General features: G+C 43.7%; 1 protein-coding gene and 1 long non-coding RNA gene across 8 annotated transcripts in view; one reads left to right on the top strand and one right to left on the bottom strand.

The window, feature by feature from the left end:
- The window catches only part of Mtdh (metadherin), a 50863-nt gene extending 45514 nt beyond the window's left edge, over positions 1-5349 (top strand). For all 7 annotated transcript variants that reach the window (XM_076555935.1, XM_015996391.2, XM_076555939.1 and 4 more), the window contains 2 exons: positions 1711-1867; positions 2447-5349. In XM_076555935.1, the coding sequence (XP_076412050.1) occupies positions 1711-1867; positions 2447-2517 (228 nt within the window). In that variant the 3' untranslated portion in view covers positions 2518-5349. The remainder of the gene's footprint in view (positions 1-1710; positions 1868-2446) is intronic.
- Positions 1-16888, bottom strand: part of LOC121824420 (uncharacterized) — a 24774-nt gene extending 7886 nt beyond the window's left edge. The window contains exons 1-2 of the long non-coding RNA XR_013046394.1: positions 16793-16888; positions 12771-13053 (exon numbers count right to left, since the gene is read on the bottom strand). This is a non-coding gene — a long non-coding RNA (uncharacterized LOC121824420). The remainder of the gene's footprint in view (positions 1-12770; positions 13054-16792) is intronic.

Genomic DNA, 16888 nt, shown 5'->3' with positions numbered 1-16888 from the left:
GTTTGTGTGCCAACCTCAACAAGTTGGAGGAACTAGGCTACAGCAGTGGATAAGACAGCATGGAGTTAGTGGACCAGATCTGACAACAGGACTGCTGAGAGAGGGAGCTCTAGCAGTATTGTCCTACAACAGTGACAATCACATTTCCCACCTAGATTGGATGCTTTTAAATTCCTAAGTGTTCTGAGGTAAAGGGATGTGATCTCAGTATACATAAAGGTTTAGGAGTGTTGGACATTCTAGTGTTTTCTCTGAGTAATGCTCAGAGGTCATTTTATGAAAAAGCAGTTAAGCCTTTTTATGACTTAATGTAAGTAAAGTGAGAAAATATAAGGGGAAGAAGATGAGAAGTTCTAACAAAGCTGTAGGTGTGATGTAATGTAAGGAGCTCTAAGGAGGTGTAAGCAACATGAATGTAGATTCAGTACCTTAGAGAAGGAAAGAATGCTTGCAGCTTTCTGAGCTCACATCACTTTTCTTGTGTTTGTGGAGCCAGGAAGAGTAGGAGTAAAAGAAACAGAAGTTCCCCTTGTTTTTGTGTTCTGGGTGATGGTGAGTGTTAGAGCTGACCAGTGAAGTAATCCACTCAGCTCTCTCTCACACCCCTGAGTCATTCCAAATAAGCATTCTTTTTGGTTTTTCGAGACAGGGTTTCTCTGTGTAGCTTTGCGCCTTTCCTGGAACTCACTTGGTAGCCCAGGCTGGCCTCGAACTCACAGAGACCCGCCTGGCTCTGCTTCCCGAGTGCTGGGATTAAAGGCGTGCGCCACCAACGCCCAGCCCAAATAAGCATTCTTAATACTGCTCTTACGAATCACACTACCCTAAATAAACTTCTACCATTACTAGACTCAAAAGTCTGAAGATCGATACTGGTTGCTTGAATCAGTAAGATTCTTCCCACAGTCTGCTTGTGGAACACACAAGCTGCTGCTGGTTGCAGTATCCCTGCTTGCTAGAGAAGAGGTTAGGTCAGATCATTGAGAAGGATGCCCTAAATTCAAAGCCAGCCTAGGCCAGTCTGGACTAATAGACTGGGGGTCTCAAAAAAAAAAAAAAAAAAAAAACCTAAATAGATAAATAAAAGTAATTCACTATTTTTGTCTTTAACAGTTTTGATGAGTTCAAAGTTGGTGGATATTGATTGAACTTCTAAAGTGCTATTTATAATGAAACAGGAGATTCTTATTTGAGATTCATTAGCTCTTATAACTTTTGTTTTCTTTTTCTTTTTTGTGATTTTTCGAGACAGGATTTCTCTGTGTAATAGCCCTAGCTTTCCTGAAACTCACTTTGTAGACCAGGCTGGCCCCTAACTCACAGAGATCCATCTGCCTCCTGAGTACTGTGATTAAAGGCATGCGCCACCATGCACCAAACTAAATGGAGAGCCCATTGGGGAGTGTATGGTCTTACTCATTCTGGCAGGGGGCCCAAGTTGGTAGAGGTTATTTTAAAAAAATCTTATCCCCAAAATTAGCTTTTGGTGATTTTAACTTGTCTATATTTATCTGTTTTATCTCACTGTATTCATAGATGTTGTAGATGATGCCATGTTTAGTTATGTCACTAGAGGGCAGAGATGAGCTATAGTGCTACCTATAAATAATTAGAAACCATTTTGCTTGCTGCTGGTCTCTCTGGATATTGCTATAATACTTAATATATGAAATTTATACAAAATTCTGAGATAATTTTATTCCAAAATAGCCTATCAAGACTCTTCCACCTGCTAACTCTACCGAGCCATCTATTACCTTATCAAAAGGTGACTCTGACAAGAGCTCTTCCCAAGTGCCACCGATGTTACAAGACACAGACAAACCCAAGTCAAATGCTAAGCAAAATAGTGTGCCTCCCTCGCAGAGTAAGTGCTCTGTTTGTCTTCTTGCCTCTTTCTGACATCGTGTAACGGTTCTGATCTTAGGTGTCTGGTAGGATAGTAGAACAAACCCTGCCTTCTGAAAGTGCATGGTTCCTTGAAACTTCACAGAATTGAGTTGAGGCCCAGGCTGCTAAGATAACCTGAGCAGTGAAGATAATGAGAAGCTGGCTTGGCCTATCTGCTCTCTTGGCTCCTTGCCTTTTTCCTTTGCACATGTTCCTGGGCTGCATGTTACTGTCTTTCCCTCCTTTTCTCCAGCTGTCAAGCAACATAATAGTGCCCCGTCTCAAAGAGAGGTGGGAGGGAGGAGGAGGAGGGACCATTAATGTGGGTGGGCACCAGTTGATTATAAGCAGTCACAGTTAATACCTTGACTTGGAAAAGGAGGGAAGCAGATAATAGCTAACTTGAAAAGGTCCAAACAAGAAAACTTAAAACATAAAATTTGAACAATTAAAAGTTTTTTTCATAGTTTTTACTTTTATGTTACTGATCTATACTGACTAGCCACCTATATTTTTCTCTGCTCACCCCCTCCCTTTTTTTTCTTTTTTCTTTTAGCCAAGTCTGAGACTAACTGGGAATCTCCAAAACAAATAAAAAAGAAGAAAAAAGCCAGACGGGAAACGTGAATTTTTTTTTCCTGAATTGGACATGTGTTTACAAACACTGTCTTGAAGATTATGCTGTTTATGCAATAATTTGTGAACATGTACAGAATTTTATATAAATTTAAACCAATTTTTAAAACAAAACTGAACACAACCACCATAAAATGGAATCAAAGGAACATTAATTTATGAGATTAAGAGGTCAGCAGAATACATACTACAGTGCTGGAAGACACTTGGGAGAGTCTTTTCAATTGAACGAGAATGATCTTCATTGAAGAATATTATCCTGGTTTTACAACAGTTCCCTGTTTACAACAGATTGTGCCCTGTCTCATCTGAGCTGAGGAATAGTGGGTTCTGATTAGAAAGAAGGCCGCCTAGAAACCAGTAGGCAGCTCCTTGGATCTTATGCACGAACTTAGACCATTTGAATCTGTTTTATGCTTAAATCAAAGTGCTTTGATCAAATGTGTAATCTGCCATATCTTTACATATTTGTTGTAGCAGTTTGTATTAAAAGAATCACAAGTGCAAATAAAAAGTCATTTATCATTTGTTTAACTAAACTGTCTTGGTTTAGTTTACAGTTCTTAAAAAGTTCTTAAAACATTGAAAAATGCAATTGACAAACACTTGTATGGCTTACAAAGTTATTTTTGATAGTCTTACATTACTTGAATTATTCAAAATAACAGTATATTTTAAATTAAGAAAGGTAAACTATATTATTTGTTTGATATGTTTAAGGCTGAGACTAACAAATAATGCTCTTGTTTATGATTTGAAAACTTTCAGGCAGAATCCAACTTAACATTTTCCTTTCCCTAGCAGTTTTTTCAGTGTCAACTCTTAGTTGCTAGTAATTTTTTTACTTTAAAAATGAAGTAATTCACAATTTTTGAGCATATGATGAAGAATGGAAAAGTAGTCAGACAGCTTTAATTGACATTGTGGAGACCTCCAGTTATCAGGAATACATTTTTTTACTGCCTTAACCTGTAGTGCGTAGATTATGCATCAATTTCTTGAAGGGGATTCATGTTTTTATAAGAATTTTCATGTAACTATTGCAATTGTGGTCAAAAAGGAACGTTTTCTGCTTGAAACTGTGTTGATTTAAATGATGTGTGATCTGCCACCATTTTCAGGCACTGTGTGATGGATCTCTAGGAAACTGGCAGGCCCCTCTGTAACTGTTAATAGTGCATGCTTGGCCATGTACACTGTAAATAGCCTCTACCAAACGTGTTTGACAAGGACCATAATTAACATCACCCTAGTGAATTGTGATAAAGAAAAAAGCCATGATTTATTGATGTGAGTGGCTTGTTTTCATGTGGCGCCGGGAATGAACCTGTTTAAAAGCTAGAACCAATGGTACTGATCTATCCATCAAAAACTGTCTTTATATTTGACTGTAGTTTAATAGTATTTTCAGCTAGGAAAGCTATAAGATGTAAAATGGTTTAGTTCTGAAGACTGGCCTTATTATAGGACGGCTTTCCTCACAAGCGATTAACAACTTTTTTTTTTTTTAATCAGGTGTTAACATCTGTTTCAGGAACATGGCAGTGTGTTTACATGTCGTCAGAAATTTTGTTTGAATGGGATTTCTAAATTAATTGACTTGTTTAAATAAATTCAGAAATGGATAGCATTGTTTTTATTTGCTTCACTATTGGGTAAATAATAGCTGATATGCCGGGAATGGAGCCGTCAGGTGGCTCTGAGCCTCACACTCCCTCAGGGGGCCTGCCACGTTGTGTCATAAGGGGATTTTGATGGGGTCTGTAATTAACAGAGTGTGCCAAAAGGTCAGTGCTCAGAAGTTTAGTTGAACTCTCTCAACTCTACCTCACCGTTCCTTTCTCTTACAATTCTTTGGGCTAAGTCAAACATGAAACTTTATTTCTTGTTTCAGTATCTCCCAATTCAATCACTTCTGTAGGAGGGGCACCTACACCAGGTAGCAACAATCCCTTCTTTGTGAGGAGAAATGTGTCATGGGAGTAGACAAAGCACAGGAGTACTCTGGGTGGATCAGTGTGGAGATGGCCTCTGTGCCTTCCTTCTCTCTGGCTTAGGAGCCAGGCCATTGGTTTCTTTTTCAGAAGGCAGCTATACAAGTGAAAATTAATCCGGTTCTCTTGACAGTGTTGACTGCCCATTGCGTTTGTATAGATCTTTATGTGGCAGGACAGTGATTCTTGTCACTGAACAGAGGAACTGATTTCTGTCATCAACTTAGAAAATACTGAAATCCAGGTAATGGTGATTAGGGGTGGCAATAAAGAGGGCCTGCTGTTTTGTACTGGCTGGGGTGAGGCCCCTGATGCCGCCTGTCTTCCTGCCATGGGCTCTCAGTAAGGATGTGGCCCTGTCAGAGTTTTTCAACTGCATCCTCCCCATCTGTGCCCTAAATTGAGGAACAGTTGAGAGAGTCCAAAAAGCAAGTATTGAAATAAGAGGTCTTTAATGTAATTTACCATGTTTAATTTGTGCATGTATTTTGTTATTGAGGGGAGGTTGAAATAATTTGTCCAACTCTAATAGTATTTCAAAATAGGCTAATCCAGTTTGTGTTTGAGTTAAAGATCCCAGAGGGTAATGATTAATTGCAGAGTTGAGTTTTTCTTAATTAAAAGCAGTCCTCTATTAATGTAGTATGAAATATCAAAATTTAGGATCTGGGTTCTAAAGTATCTAGTGAATATCCTAAGGTTCTCTTGTAAGCTCATTGCATAAACTGGAATTGGAATTGCTTTCAAAAGACTCGGGGAATGAAAATATGTCATGTGTAAGATGCACTGAGTGTTGTAAATAAAACAGACCATTTTTGTTTTGTTTAAATTGCTTGTTACATTCTCTGTGGGAAGGTACTTTGTCTTTTTACATTGGTCTAGTAAGATATCAGGCCATGCTGGGTGTGGTCAAGAACGCCTTCAAATCCCAGCACTTGGGCAGCAGAGACAGGCGGATCTCTGAGTTTGAGGGCTGCCTGGTCTAAAAATGGAGTTCCAAGACAGCCAGAGCTACACAGTGAAACCTTGTCTCAAAAAAAACAAACAAACAAACAAAAAGATATCAGGCACTTTGTTCATAGGTTTTCTTTTTTCCTTTCTCGTTAAAACCATGGTTTCAGGCTTTGCTACCAAGGAGCCAAGTGAGTAATTGCAGCCTGGTATATATACCTTTAATCCTTTAATCTTAGCACTCAGGAAGTAGGAGCAGGCAGATAGATTTCTGTGAGTTCAAGGCTAGCCTAGTCTACAGAGTGAGTTCCAGGACAGGCAGGGCTACACAGTGAGGCTGAATTGGTAAGTTCCAGGTTTACAGAGACTGTGCCTTTAAAAGGTGTGGAGTTATCCAAGAGGACATCTGTTGTGATGTCTGGCTTACACACATGCATGCACAAACATAAACATGCATTACCCACAGAAGGTCTGGGGAAGCTGCCCAAGGCTAGTAGTATAACTGGGGCAGTTGAAGATCCTTCCATGTTGAGGTTGAGGACAGCTTGATTTCACTACAAACTTCCTATCAGTACCTGAGCCACCTGGAGGAAAGCATTTCCCAGAGACTTAATTTGCAGAATGGGATGGTAGTGGCAGGAATAGGTTTTGGGTTTTTTGTTTTGCTTGTTTTGGTTTGAGACAGGATGTACTACTGTACCCGACCTTATTTTCTCCTCAGTAGATTCTGAAAGAATTTCTGCCACTCAGCGACGGTTTTGGGGCTGGGGGATTGGCAGAGGTAAGCATGAGGTCCTGACTCCCAGCACCTTTGTAAAAAGCCAAGAATGGCCACATACCTGCATGTAACCCCAGACTTTGGGTGACTGACAGCAGGATCATGGGGCTTGCTGGAGGCAGCCTAGTTGCAGGTTCAGTACGAGACCATCTCAAGGGAGTAAGGTGGCAAGTAATAGAGTAGCCAGTGTCCCGCTCTGGTCTGTTCATGTGTACAATGCCACTGTACTAAATGACTGGTCGAAACTGTGCACACTGCAAGTGTAGATTATAAATTGTAATAAATGCCTAGCCATGCAAAATCATTAGAAAATTAAACACTACCACTGGCCAGGTGGTGGTGGCACCCACCTTGAATCCTAGCACTTGGGAGGTAGAGGCAGGCAGATCTCTGAGTTTTGAGGGCAGCCTGGTCTACAGAGGTAGTTCCAGGACAGCCAGGGCCACACTTAGAAACTACCTCAAAAAGAAAAGCACTGCTACTGTTTTGTTCTTTCTGAATATTTTTAACAGGACAGTGATCCTAACTCCAGCATCAAGACATGCATGTGTTTTATTACATTAATGGCGGAAGGGGGGCCGCACAAGTTACTGTGGAACTCATGGAGGTTACTTGAAGAGAAGTCTCTTCTCTCTCTCCACCCTGTGGTCCCGGGGATCAAACTCACGTCTCCAGGCTTGGCAGCAAGCACTTTTACCCACTGAGCCGTCTTGCTAGCCTGGCCATTTAATGACTCTGTGCTTTCCCTTTAATTTGTACCAAAGTATTCAAAATTAATATATGTTAATCCCAAGGATGAGATACCAAAGCCAAATTTGAAGCAAGCTTTAATTAAATAGTGGCCAGGTAGATGGGCTCTGGCCAGATTCATACCCAGGTTCCTGGGAAATGGCCCTGAGTCATAGTTTGCAGAGGCTTAAAGAGGAAAACCCGATTACGTTTCCCATCAGGGGCAAGCATACATCCTGATGTACCTCCAGCCTACATCTAATCGGGCAAGTAATATCCTGATATATTTCCTGCCTGTGAACCTCCCGCCCACATATGATAAGCACATCCGGTGCACATGTGTCCAACAGTTTAGGGGAGTGAAAACACATGACTTATCTCCCATAAGCAATACCCTCCAGCAGATCAGAAACATTTGTTGCATGGATCTGTAAGGCTTAGTAATTAAAATGTAACTTTCGCTCAAACAATGTAACACTTCTAGAAACTTGAAAGCATCATAAAAAAGGTTCCTCTAAAACCACCACTCTTCTTAAATGAAACATGGCCTGCATAGGAACTTCAGAAGTGAGCTTGGCTGTCGTGTAATGGATGAAAATGGCTACTCAGATGCCTGTCTGGGGAGATATGACTAAGGATCCTAGGTGATGTGTGCTCTGGTCTCAACCTTTTTACACAGCCACCCTTAAGACATTGAGCCTGAGTAAGTTTCTGAGTACTCATAGGTACAATGGCTAGATGTGAGTGGTGTCATGGAGGTCAGTGCTCTTCTGGGGTGTGAGAATCATAGGAAGTGTTGGCTAGAGATCTGTGAAACACCAAATAGAGTTCATGGTACAATAACAAGTGCTGTTTTGAGACTTAAGGCAATAGAATAATTACAAATTATTCTCTTCTAAAGTGCTTTTAATATGTTAAAATAGGAGATAACTATTATACAATTCCCATATCTAGTCAGAATTGAAACAGCCCAAATAATGAAAAGTGAGAGAAAACCTGCTTAAGCACTGGCATTGCAGAGGAGGCGTCCTGGAGCCAGACGTGTTTGTCCTAGACTCAGATTAAGGATACATATAGAGTTAGCTAAATTATAACATTCTAGATTGTGACTTTAGGCTGAAATGTATTAACAAAATTCAGTAGCAGCTGGGCGTGGTGAAGCACACCTTAAATCTCACTAGAGGCAGGTAGAGTTCAAGGACAGCCTGATGTGCATAGTTTCAGGATGGCAGGGATATGTAGAAAGACCCTGTTTTGAAAAACAATTCAATAGCCATTGTCTCAACCCTTTTTAAATGAATTTTTCTTTCTTTCTTCCTTTTTTTTTTGTTTTGTTTTGTTTTGTTTTGTTTTGTTTTGTTTTGTTTTGTTTTTCGAGACAGGGTTTCTCTGCATAGCTTTGCGCCTTTCCTGGAACTCACTTGGTAGCCCATGCTAGCCTCGAACTCAACAGAGATCCACCTGGCTCTGCCTCCTGAGTGCTGGGATTAAAGGCGTGTGCCACCATCGCCCACCCCAACCCTTTTTAAAACTTAGATGCAGTGAAGAGTCATCTCAGTACCTGGGAGGCTAAGACAAGAAAACTTGGATTCAAGAGCAGCCTGGGTTATATAATGACACTGTCTCAAAGTAAAAGAAGTCATCTCAAAGTCAGCTAGTCAACGTAGTCTTGAGCTTACCAACATTCATTAAAGGAAATCAACAATAAAACATTGAAAAGGGTTATTGATAACTTCCTGATTATTAAAACAGAGAAGATAGCACTAAGCAGACAGCACACTGAAATAGTGAATACTTAAAACTCTAGATCCCTGATAGACAAAGTAGAAAAGTTCTAGTTATATTAACTAAAATGATTATTTAAAAAAAAAAATTGGAGGAGCCTGGCTGTGGTGGTACATGCCTTTAATCTTTAATGCCAGTGCTCAGGAGGCAGAGACAGGCAAATCTCTTAAGTTTGAGGTCAGCCTGGTCTACAGAGTGAGTTCCCGGACAGCAGAGAAAAAGGAGAGAGAGAGAGAAGAAAAAAATTGGAGAGATGACTCAGTGGGTAAGGCCTTTGTTGTGCTTGTTAGAGGACCCCAGTTTGGATCCCCAGAACCCACATAAAGTCAGACACAGTAGTGTCTTATATGCCTGTAGTCAGTGTTCTTATGATAGGGTGGGAGACAGGATTCCCAGAAGCTTGGTGGGCAAAAGCTAGCCTTTGGGAAAACAAGAGACCTTGACTCAAGGTGAAAGGTAAGGGCTGACAGCTGGGATTGTCCTCTGACCCTCATGCCACAGCACACAGCAGTTTGCACCATAGTGTGTGCTAATACACTAATAGGGGGCTGGAGAGATGGATACATGGTAAAGAGCACTGGCTGCCCTTCCAGAGGACACAGGTTCAATTCCCAGCACTGCTGTGGAATAATCCTTCTGTATACTGTAAATTACACTGTGATTGGTTTAGTAAAGAAACTGACTGGCCAATAGCTGGACAGGATAAGGTTAGGTAGGAAAACCAGACTAAGGACACTGGGAAGAAGGGCAGAGTCAGAGGAGTCGCCATTAAGACAAGGAGAGGAAACAGGAGGTTCAAGATGAAAGAGGCAATGTCACATGGCAGAATGGAGATTAATATAAATAAGTTAATTTAAGTTGTAAAAGCTAGTTAGTAATAAGACTGAGCTATCAGCCAAGCATTTATAATTAATATTGTCTCTTGTGGTTATTTGGGAATGACTGCTGGGACATGGGAAAACTCCACCTACACAGCACCTGTAGTTCACAACTGTCTTAAATTCAGTTCTGGGGGATCTGAAATCCTGTTCTGGCCTCTGTGAGCACCAGGAATGTACATGGTATGTAGATACACATGCAATGTAGATATACATGCAGGCAAAACATGCATAGATAGAGAATAATTTGTTTAATTTCTATTAAAAACTAAAATTAGTTGAAATTTTAGCAAAGAAAGCTAGGGAGATGGCTCATAAATTAAGAGCACTGGCTGTTCTTCCAGAGGACCCAGCTGCTGCATAGTGCTCTGCCCAGATCACAGGGGACCCCCAAAAGACCACTATGGATATCAAATCCTATATGTAAAAGCAAAGCGCCTTTATTTTAAGCTCAGAGCTTGGACTCTCTGTCTGATGCAGCAGTGAGAGCAGAGAGCCCCGAGCCCAGGCAGGGTAGGGTTTTTAATCATAGCAGAGGTTGGGCTGAGGGGATTTCTAAGGTTCAGGACCCTGATTGGCTGACATCTGGACCCTGATTTGTCTAGGGGCATCTGTAAAAGGGAAATAGGTATGTGCTAGGCTCAGGGATATCTGGTGATCTTATCTAATCTTATCTAAGGGTTGGAACATTTGAGATGTCTAGTACATCCCCTTAGACACTGGCCTACCCCTGGGTGGATCCCTGGATGGTGTTAGCTTATGACTTTTCCTAGATCTGGGTGTTGCCTGCCAGTGAGCTTATTACAGCAGCTGTGTCTGGGCCTCTAAGCCTGTCATGGCAGTTGTGTGATCAAGCTGTTTTGGGGCCCCCCTCGTGTTCCTCCCTTCACAAGTACCAATGTTCACAGGTACCAGGGTTCAAGGGGATGGTATTGGGACCTAAGAACCATTAACTGGATGCTACTGACCCACTCTGGAATGAAGGTAATTAGTCTAATAAGGCAAGTGCTAAGTGTAAGCAAAAGGAGCAAGATCACTACGGGGCCAAGTAGGGCAGACACCAGGGTGGTTATCCAAGGGGACCAGTTGAACAAGTTCTCATACCACCCGGCTTCTGAGCGTACGTTCTGCTCTCCATCATTAATTCATTGTAGTCAGAAGTTTCCCTCTGTCCCGCCCAGTCTGCCACCTCTCAGACACCAATAAACACACAGAAGCTTATATTAATTACGAACTGTATAACCATTAGCTCAGGCTTATTACTGACTAGCTCTTACACTTAACCCATAATTCCTATGTTTAGCCACGTGGCTTAGTATCTTTTTTTTTTTTTTTTTGAGCTGAGGATCGAACCCAGGGCCTTGCGCTTGCTAAGTAAGCACTCTACCACTGAGCTAAGTCCCCAACCCCCTTAGTATCTTTTCTCAGTTCTGCCTTGTCGTCTTGCCTCCTCTGTGTTTGGCTGGCAACTCTTTACTCCTTTCCTCTTCCCAGAATTCTCCTCGTCTGCTCGCCCCACCTATACTTCCTGCCTGGCTACTGGCCAATCAGTGTTTTATTAAACCAGTGTACAAAAGCATTACCCACAGCACTCTGTTTTCTTAACAAGGCCACTGAATCTCTACACCAGAATGATTGACATAGAAACAACATTCTTCCCCCAGAGCAACACAGGCCTCCTTGTTGCATGAAGAGGAGGTCCAGACCTCTTCGATTTTGCAAGGCAACCTCAGCCAGGGACTCTAAGGAGGTTTCTAATTTGAATATATACTCTTCTATGTTTTTGGTTTTTTGTTTGTTTGTTTGTTTTTTGTTTTTGTTTTTGTTTAACTTATTTTAACTTTATTTTATGAGCATTGATGTAAAGGTGTCAGATCTCCTGGAACTGGAGTTACAGACAGTTGTGAGCTGCCATGTGGGTGCTGGGAATTGAACCCTGGTCCTCTGGAAGAGCATCCAGTGCTCTTAACTTCTGAGCCATCTCTCCAGCCCCTTGTTTGTTTGTTTGTTTAGATCCAAACTGATGGCTAATTATTGGGCCTGGCAGTTTCTATCCTGGAGAATTAAGGCTGAGGTGCCCATCCCCAATCCCCCAGCTATGCCCAGCCCTACCAGGGAAGAGAGTAAGAGAGCTGTTGCCCCTATGACCCATTTTGCCCTGGCAAGAATAGGGGATAAGGCCAGTTCCATTTGGACCCCTTTATAGTATTTCATGTTGGGGAACAATTGGAACATCAACAAAACCCTTGCCCTGTGTTAAGAACCATCTCATGGATGAAGGGAGTGAGCCCCGAAGTGCAAGCCCATCATCCAGCAGAGGCCAAATAGAGAGTGTTGTTTTGTACGGTGATGGTCTGATTATATAAATCTGCAGGGCTTGCTTTCACACAGGTCCCCATACCATTCACCTGCTGTAATGAAATCTTTCCTTGCTTTCCCCAAGGGCAGGATGCTAGGGAGACTGAGGTGTAATCACTGGTTATTGCAACACCAATATAAAAAGGGGGTGTGCATGTAGACAAAGCCAGCATTCATTAGTCAAGTCAGGTTTAGAGGCATTTATCACCTGGAAGGTTTTAGAAACCAAGTCCCATAAAGGGTGTTGGCTATATGAAGAATCTTGATCCTGAGAAGTGGTTCCAAAGGGGACTACTGGTGTCTGGTCTCCTCCTGGGGATTTGGTGGCAGGAGCCTCCTAAGGTAACAACTGAATTATGTCCTATTGCCACTGGGGGTGGTGGCTGAACCTCTAATCTGATGGTGAAGAGGGTTACTGGGATCGACCCAAGATAAGGTCCAGGCCCCAGGTCTTACCAGTGGTCCATTCCTCTGTCTTAATTTGTTTCTCCCATGAGTAAATTCTATCCTGAGGGGATTACATTTCTGATTTCCATAGGACCCGCAACCATTGTCATATAGACCTCATCAGACTGAGATCAAATCGTCTCCTACCGGTGGTATCCACCATATAGGTCCAGTACTCACACATTTCCAAGAGGGACAGAAGTAAGACTCAACTCCTCCACATTGCTGACACCAGGACTTTTCAGTCTTGTTTCCCCGGTATGAATAAAAACCACTTCCTCTCAGCTAGTGCTGGTCTCTGTTGAACAGAAATAAATCCTGTACCTCAAATTCTAAAGGTGGGAACCAGGTCCCAGGTGGAGCCATAACTGATTCTTGTTTGAGGATTTCTCCAGAGGATGTGTCAGTGACAGTCCAGGTGAGTGCTGCAGGTCGATGTGGATCAGCAGGAAACGTGGGTGGCAAAGGATGAGCAGTGCCAGCAGAAACAGGATCTTTGTGATGGAGGTTGGTCTCCTGGTTGAAACTTACGTGGCGTGGATGGTGGAGGCGTCTCATAAATGGCCCTTGGGCAGGAGTATATGTCCTTATGCAGGAGAGCCACAGCCTTGGGGGAAGCAGCCAGGTTAACATCATCAAACTCAGCAACAAGATCGGATCTTAAGTTAGGCAAAATAGGAGGGAGCCTCCCAAACATGATTTCAAAGGGAGTTAGCCCTCAGGTAGCTTTTTGGAGACCCTCTGAGCACTCTCATGCCTTGTGTGAAAGGTCTCTACCCACGCAGAGAATGTATCTATAAATACTAAAAGATGTTTGTAAGCATATTTGCCAGGTTTTACCTCAGTGAAGTCCATTTCCCATGAGGAATCAGGTTTGGTGCCTCTAAGTCTGGCTCTAGGATTTTGGGTTGGTTGTCTGCACTGGTGAGTTGGCAGGCCAGGTATTTTTCAGCAATTTGTTCGATCTTGTGCTGAAGGTAAAGGATTTTTAAATGGGACTGCCCTTTCAGATCTTCTGTTTTCAGGTGCAGAGGCGGTAGAACGGTGAATGTGACAAAGGGGGGCTTCAGTCAGCTTTCCTGACATGATGAGTCTTCCATCGCCAGTCGTCCACCAGCTCGCTGGCCATTGGGGCTGGTGTGCCCTTGGTAAGTGCTGTATCATGCACAGGTCAGCAGGGTTATAGGGTGGATTCTCAGGGAGGTCTGGTGGTCCTGGGGCTGGCAGCATCAGGGCCAGGATGTCCATTGTCTATTCTGCAGCTTTCTTTGCTGCCTGATCTGCCCTCTGGTTCCCTCTAGCCATTAGGGTGTCAGTTCTTTGATGCCCAGGACAATGGATAATGGCCAATTTGGTTGGCATCCACAAGGCTGCCAGCAAGTCTAAAATCTCCTGTTTTGGTTTTGGTTTTGGGTTTTTTTTGTTGTTGTTGTTGTTTGTTTGTTTTGTTGTTGTTTTGTTTTTTTTTTGTTTGTTTGTTTTTGTTTTTTGTTTTTTGTTTTTTTTTTGGTTTTTCCAGACAGGGTTTTTCTGTGTAGCTTTGTGCATTTCCTGGAACTCACTCTGTAACCCAGGCTGGCCTCAAACTCACAGAGATCCGCCTGCCTCTGCCTCCCCAGTGCTGGGATTAAAGGCGTGTGCTACCACCACCCGGCTCCTGTTTGTTTTTGATAGTCTTTCCCTCAGTGGTAAGTAGCCCGGGCTCTTGGCAGATGGCCTCATGGACATGGGCCAGTGAAGGCATAGCGGCTGTCTGTGTACACGTTTAGCCTCTTGCCCCAAACAGTGTCCTCTTCTGACACCACAGCTGCCCCTGCGTACCCTTTGCCATCTTGTATGGCACTTCTCAGTCCATGTACCTGGCTCAGGATTCCTTTGCAGTCATGTAGTGGGGTGTCCAGATCTAAATTGGGGAGCAGGGATACGGAATTTAAGGCTACACTCAGAAGAAACCGGATGCGAGGACGATTAAGGAGGAGGCTTTGATGGTGAGCCACTCGGGCATTGCTCAGCCATTGGTCAGGCGGCTGTTTGAGCACTCCCTCAATGGCATGAGGGGTGCTGATAAGGAGCTCTTGGCCCAAAGTTAACTTGTCAGCATCTTTGACCAACAGGGCAGTGGCTGCAATGATCCTTAGGCATGGGGCCACCCTGCTGCCACTGGAGTCTCTATGAGAAGTAGGCCGCCGGCCTATTCCAAGGTCCTAGCCTTTGAGTCAGGACCCCTCTATGGATGCCTTTTCTTTCATCTACATAGAGATGGGGTTTGGTGATATCTGGCAATCCCAGGGCAGGTGCCGAGAGGAAGGCCTTTTCTATCTTATTGAAAGCCTTGTCCTCAGCCTCAGTCCACTGAAAGGGCCGGATTTCTTTTGTTGCCTCATACAGTGGCTTAGCCAGTTCAGCAAAACTGGGGACCCAGAGGCGGCAGAAGCCAGCTGACCTGAGGAATTCTCTAACCTCCCTCCTGGAAGCAGGGGCAGATATTTTGTGCACAGTCTCTTGCGGGCTTCAAAGAGCCAATGTGGACCTTCTTTGAGGACATCCCAGATTTATGTCACTTTAGCTTGACTGATCTGGGCCTTTTTAGCTGATGCCCGATACCCCAGGCTTCCCAAGGTAGTAAGCAAATTGCCAGTGCTTACCTTACAGTCCTCAGTGTCAGCTGCTATCAGGAGATCATCCACACACTGCAGCAGAGTGACCTGCAAATGTCCCCTCTGGTATTCCCCAAGGTCCTCATGTAGGGCCTTGTCAAAGATGGTTGGGGAGTTCTTGAACCTTTGGGGCAACCTAGTCCAAGTCAGTTGTCCATTGTATCCCTTCTCAGGGTTGTTTGCTCAAAGGCAAACAAGGGCTGGCTCTTTGGGGCTAAGGGCAGGCTGAAGAAAGCATCTTTAAGGTCCAGTGCTGTATACCAGGTCCTCGTGGGAGGAAGTGAGCTCAAAAGGGTGTATGGATTCAGTACAGTGGGGTGTACATCTGTAACCCCGTGATTGACCTCCCTAAGATCCTGCATGGACTGGTAATCATTTGAGTTTGGCTTTTTATTGGGGAGCAGGGGAGTATTCCAGGCTGAACGTCAATGGACCAGAATTCCTAGTTCCATGAGGCACCTGATGTGAGGGGTGATCCCCTCCTTTGCCCTTCAGGACATGGGGTATTGCCACACCTAGGTAGGGGTAGCATTGGCCTTGAGCTCAGTGAGCACTGGGGCTCGATGTTTTATCAAGCCCATCCCCTAGTCTCTGTGAATGCCTCTGGATACTGGGCTAACCATGTGGTCATGTCCTGTGGGGCAGGTGGCAGCTCCTGGTGTAATCTGTATTCATCCTCAAGCTGGAGGGTGAGGGTTTGGATCAGCTGTCCCTCCTGATTTGTAATTGAAACTCCATTCTTATTGAAAGTAATCTGAGCCCCAACTTTAGTTAAGTCTCTTCCTAACTAGGAATAGGGGCAATCAGTTATGACCAGAAATGAGTGGGATACCCAGCCCATTCCAAGAGCCACTGTTCTTTGGGTAGTCCATGAATATTGGCTTATACCTGTGGCTTCCTGCACCCAAGACTTTTTCTGAGATAGATTTCCTTGGGGTTTGATTAAGACCAAATGTTGAACTCTGGTATCTATCTACTACAAAATCTGTAAGTTTCCCCTCCACTCTGAGTGGACTCTGGAAGGGGATCTAAACCCTGTCTGCCCTAGTCACTGAAGTCACCTGATTCTGCAACCAGCACACGGCAGGAGTCTCACTCTGCATCATAATCCTTGTGCCTGGGATTTTCAGGGCATTCTTTAGCCCAGTGCCCCACTTTTTGGCAGTAAGCACATTGGTCTTTCCTCAGCCTGGGGCATTCCCTTGAGTGGGAGTTCTTACCTTGGCCTCTGGCTAGGTGTCTCAGTTGGTGCTCCTTCTCATCTGGATCTCCTGCAGTGGCTGCTAGGAGGATTCTCACCATATTTCGAGTCTGCTCTGCATTCTCTACCGCCATGACCCTCATCTGTTTCTCTTCCGGGGTTTCTCGGTTGTTGTATACTCTCTAAGCTTCAGCTAACAGCTCCTGGATGCTCTTGTCTGCAAGCCTATCTGTCTTTTGTAACTTGTGTTGAATATCAGGTGCAACCTGATTAATAAAGGCCACAATCATTGCTGATCTGTTCTCCTGGGCCTCAGGATCCATATGGGAGTATTCCCTAAAGGCCTCCATAATCCATTCTGAGAAGGCCGATGGAGATTCTGGCTTTTCATGCTGTACACTACTGATTCTAGACAAATTTGGCAGCTGCACGGAGACCTCCACACATATACACATTAGAACCTGGCAGTAGACCCAGAGCCTCCTTACCTTCTGCCGAGTTGAAATTCCAGTTAGGACGGGTTAGAGGGAAAACTGGGTCTATTAAGGCTGGGTTGACAATCGGGATTCCATCAGATCCTGGAA

Source organism: Peromyscus maniculatus, chromosome 20 (genome assembly GCF_049852395.1).
Source record: "Peromyscus maniculatus bairdii isolate BWxNUB_F1_BW_parent chromosome 20, HU_Pman_BW_mat_3.1, whole genome shotgun sequence".
NCBI lineage: Eukaryota > Metazoa > Chordata > Mammalia > Rodentia > Cricetidae > Peromyscus > Peromyscus maniculatus.
Note: the sequence above shows the minus strand (reverse complement) of the source record. Positions and strands in the feature narration are given on the sequence as shown.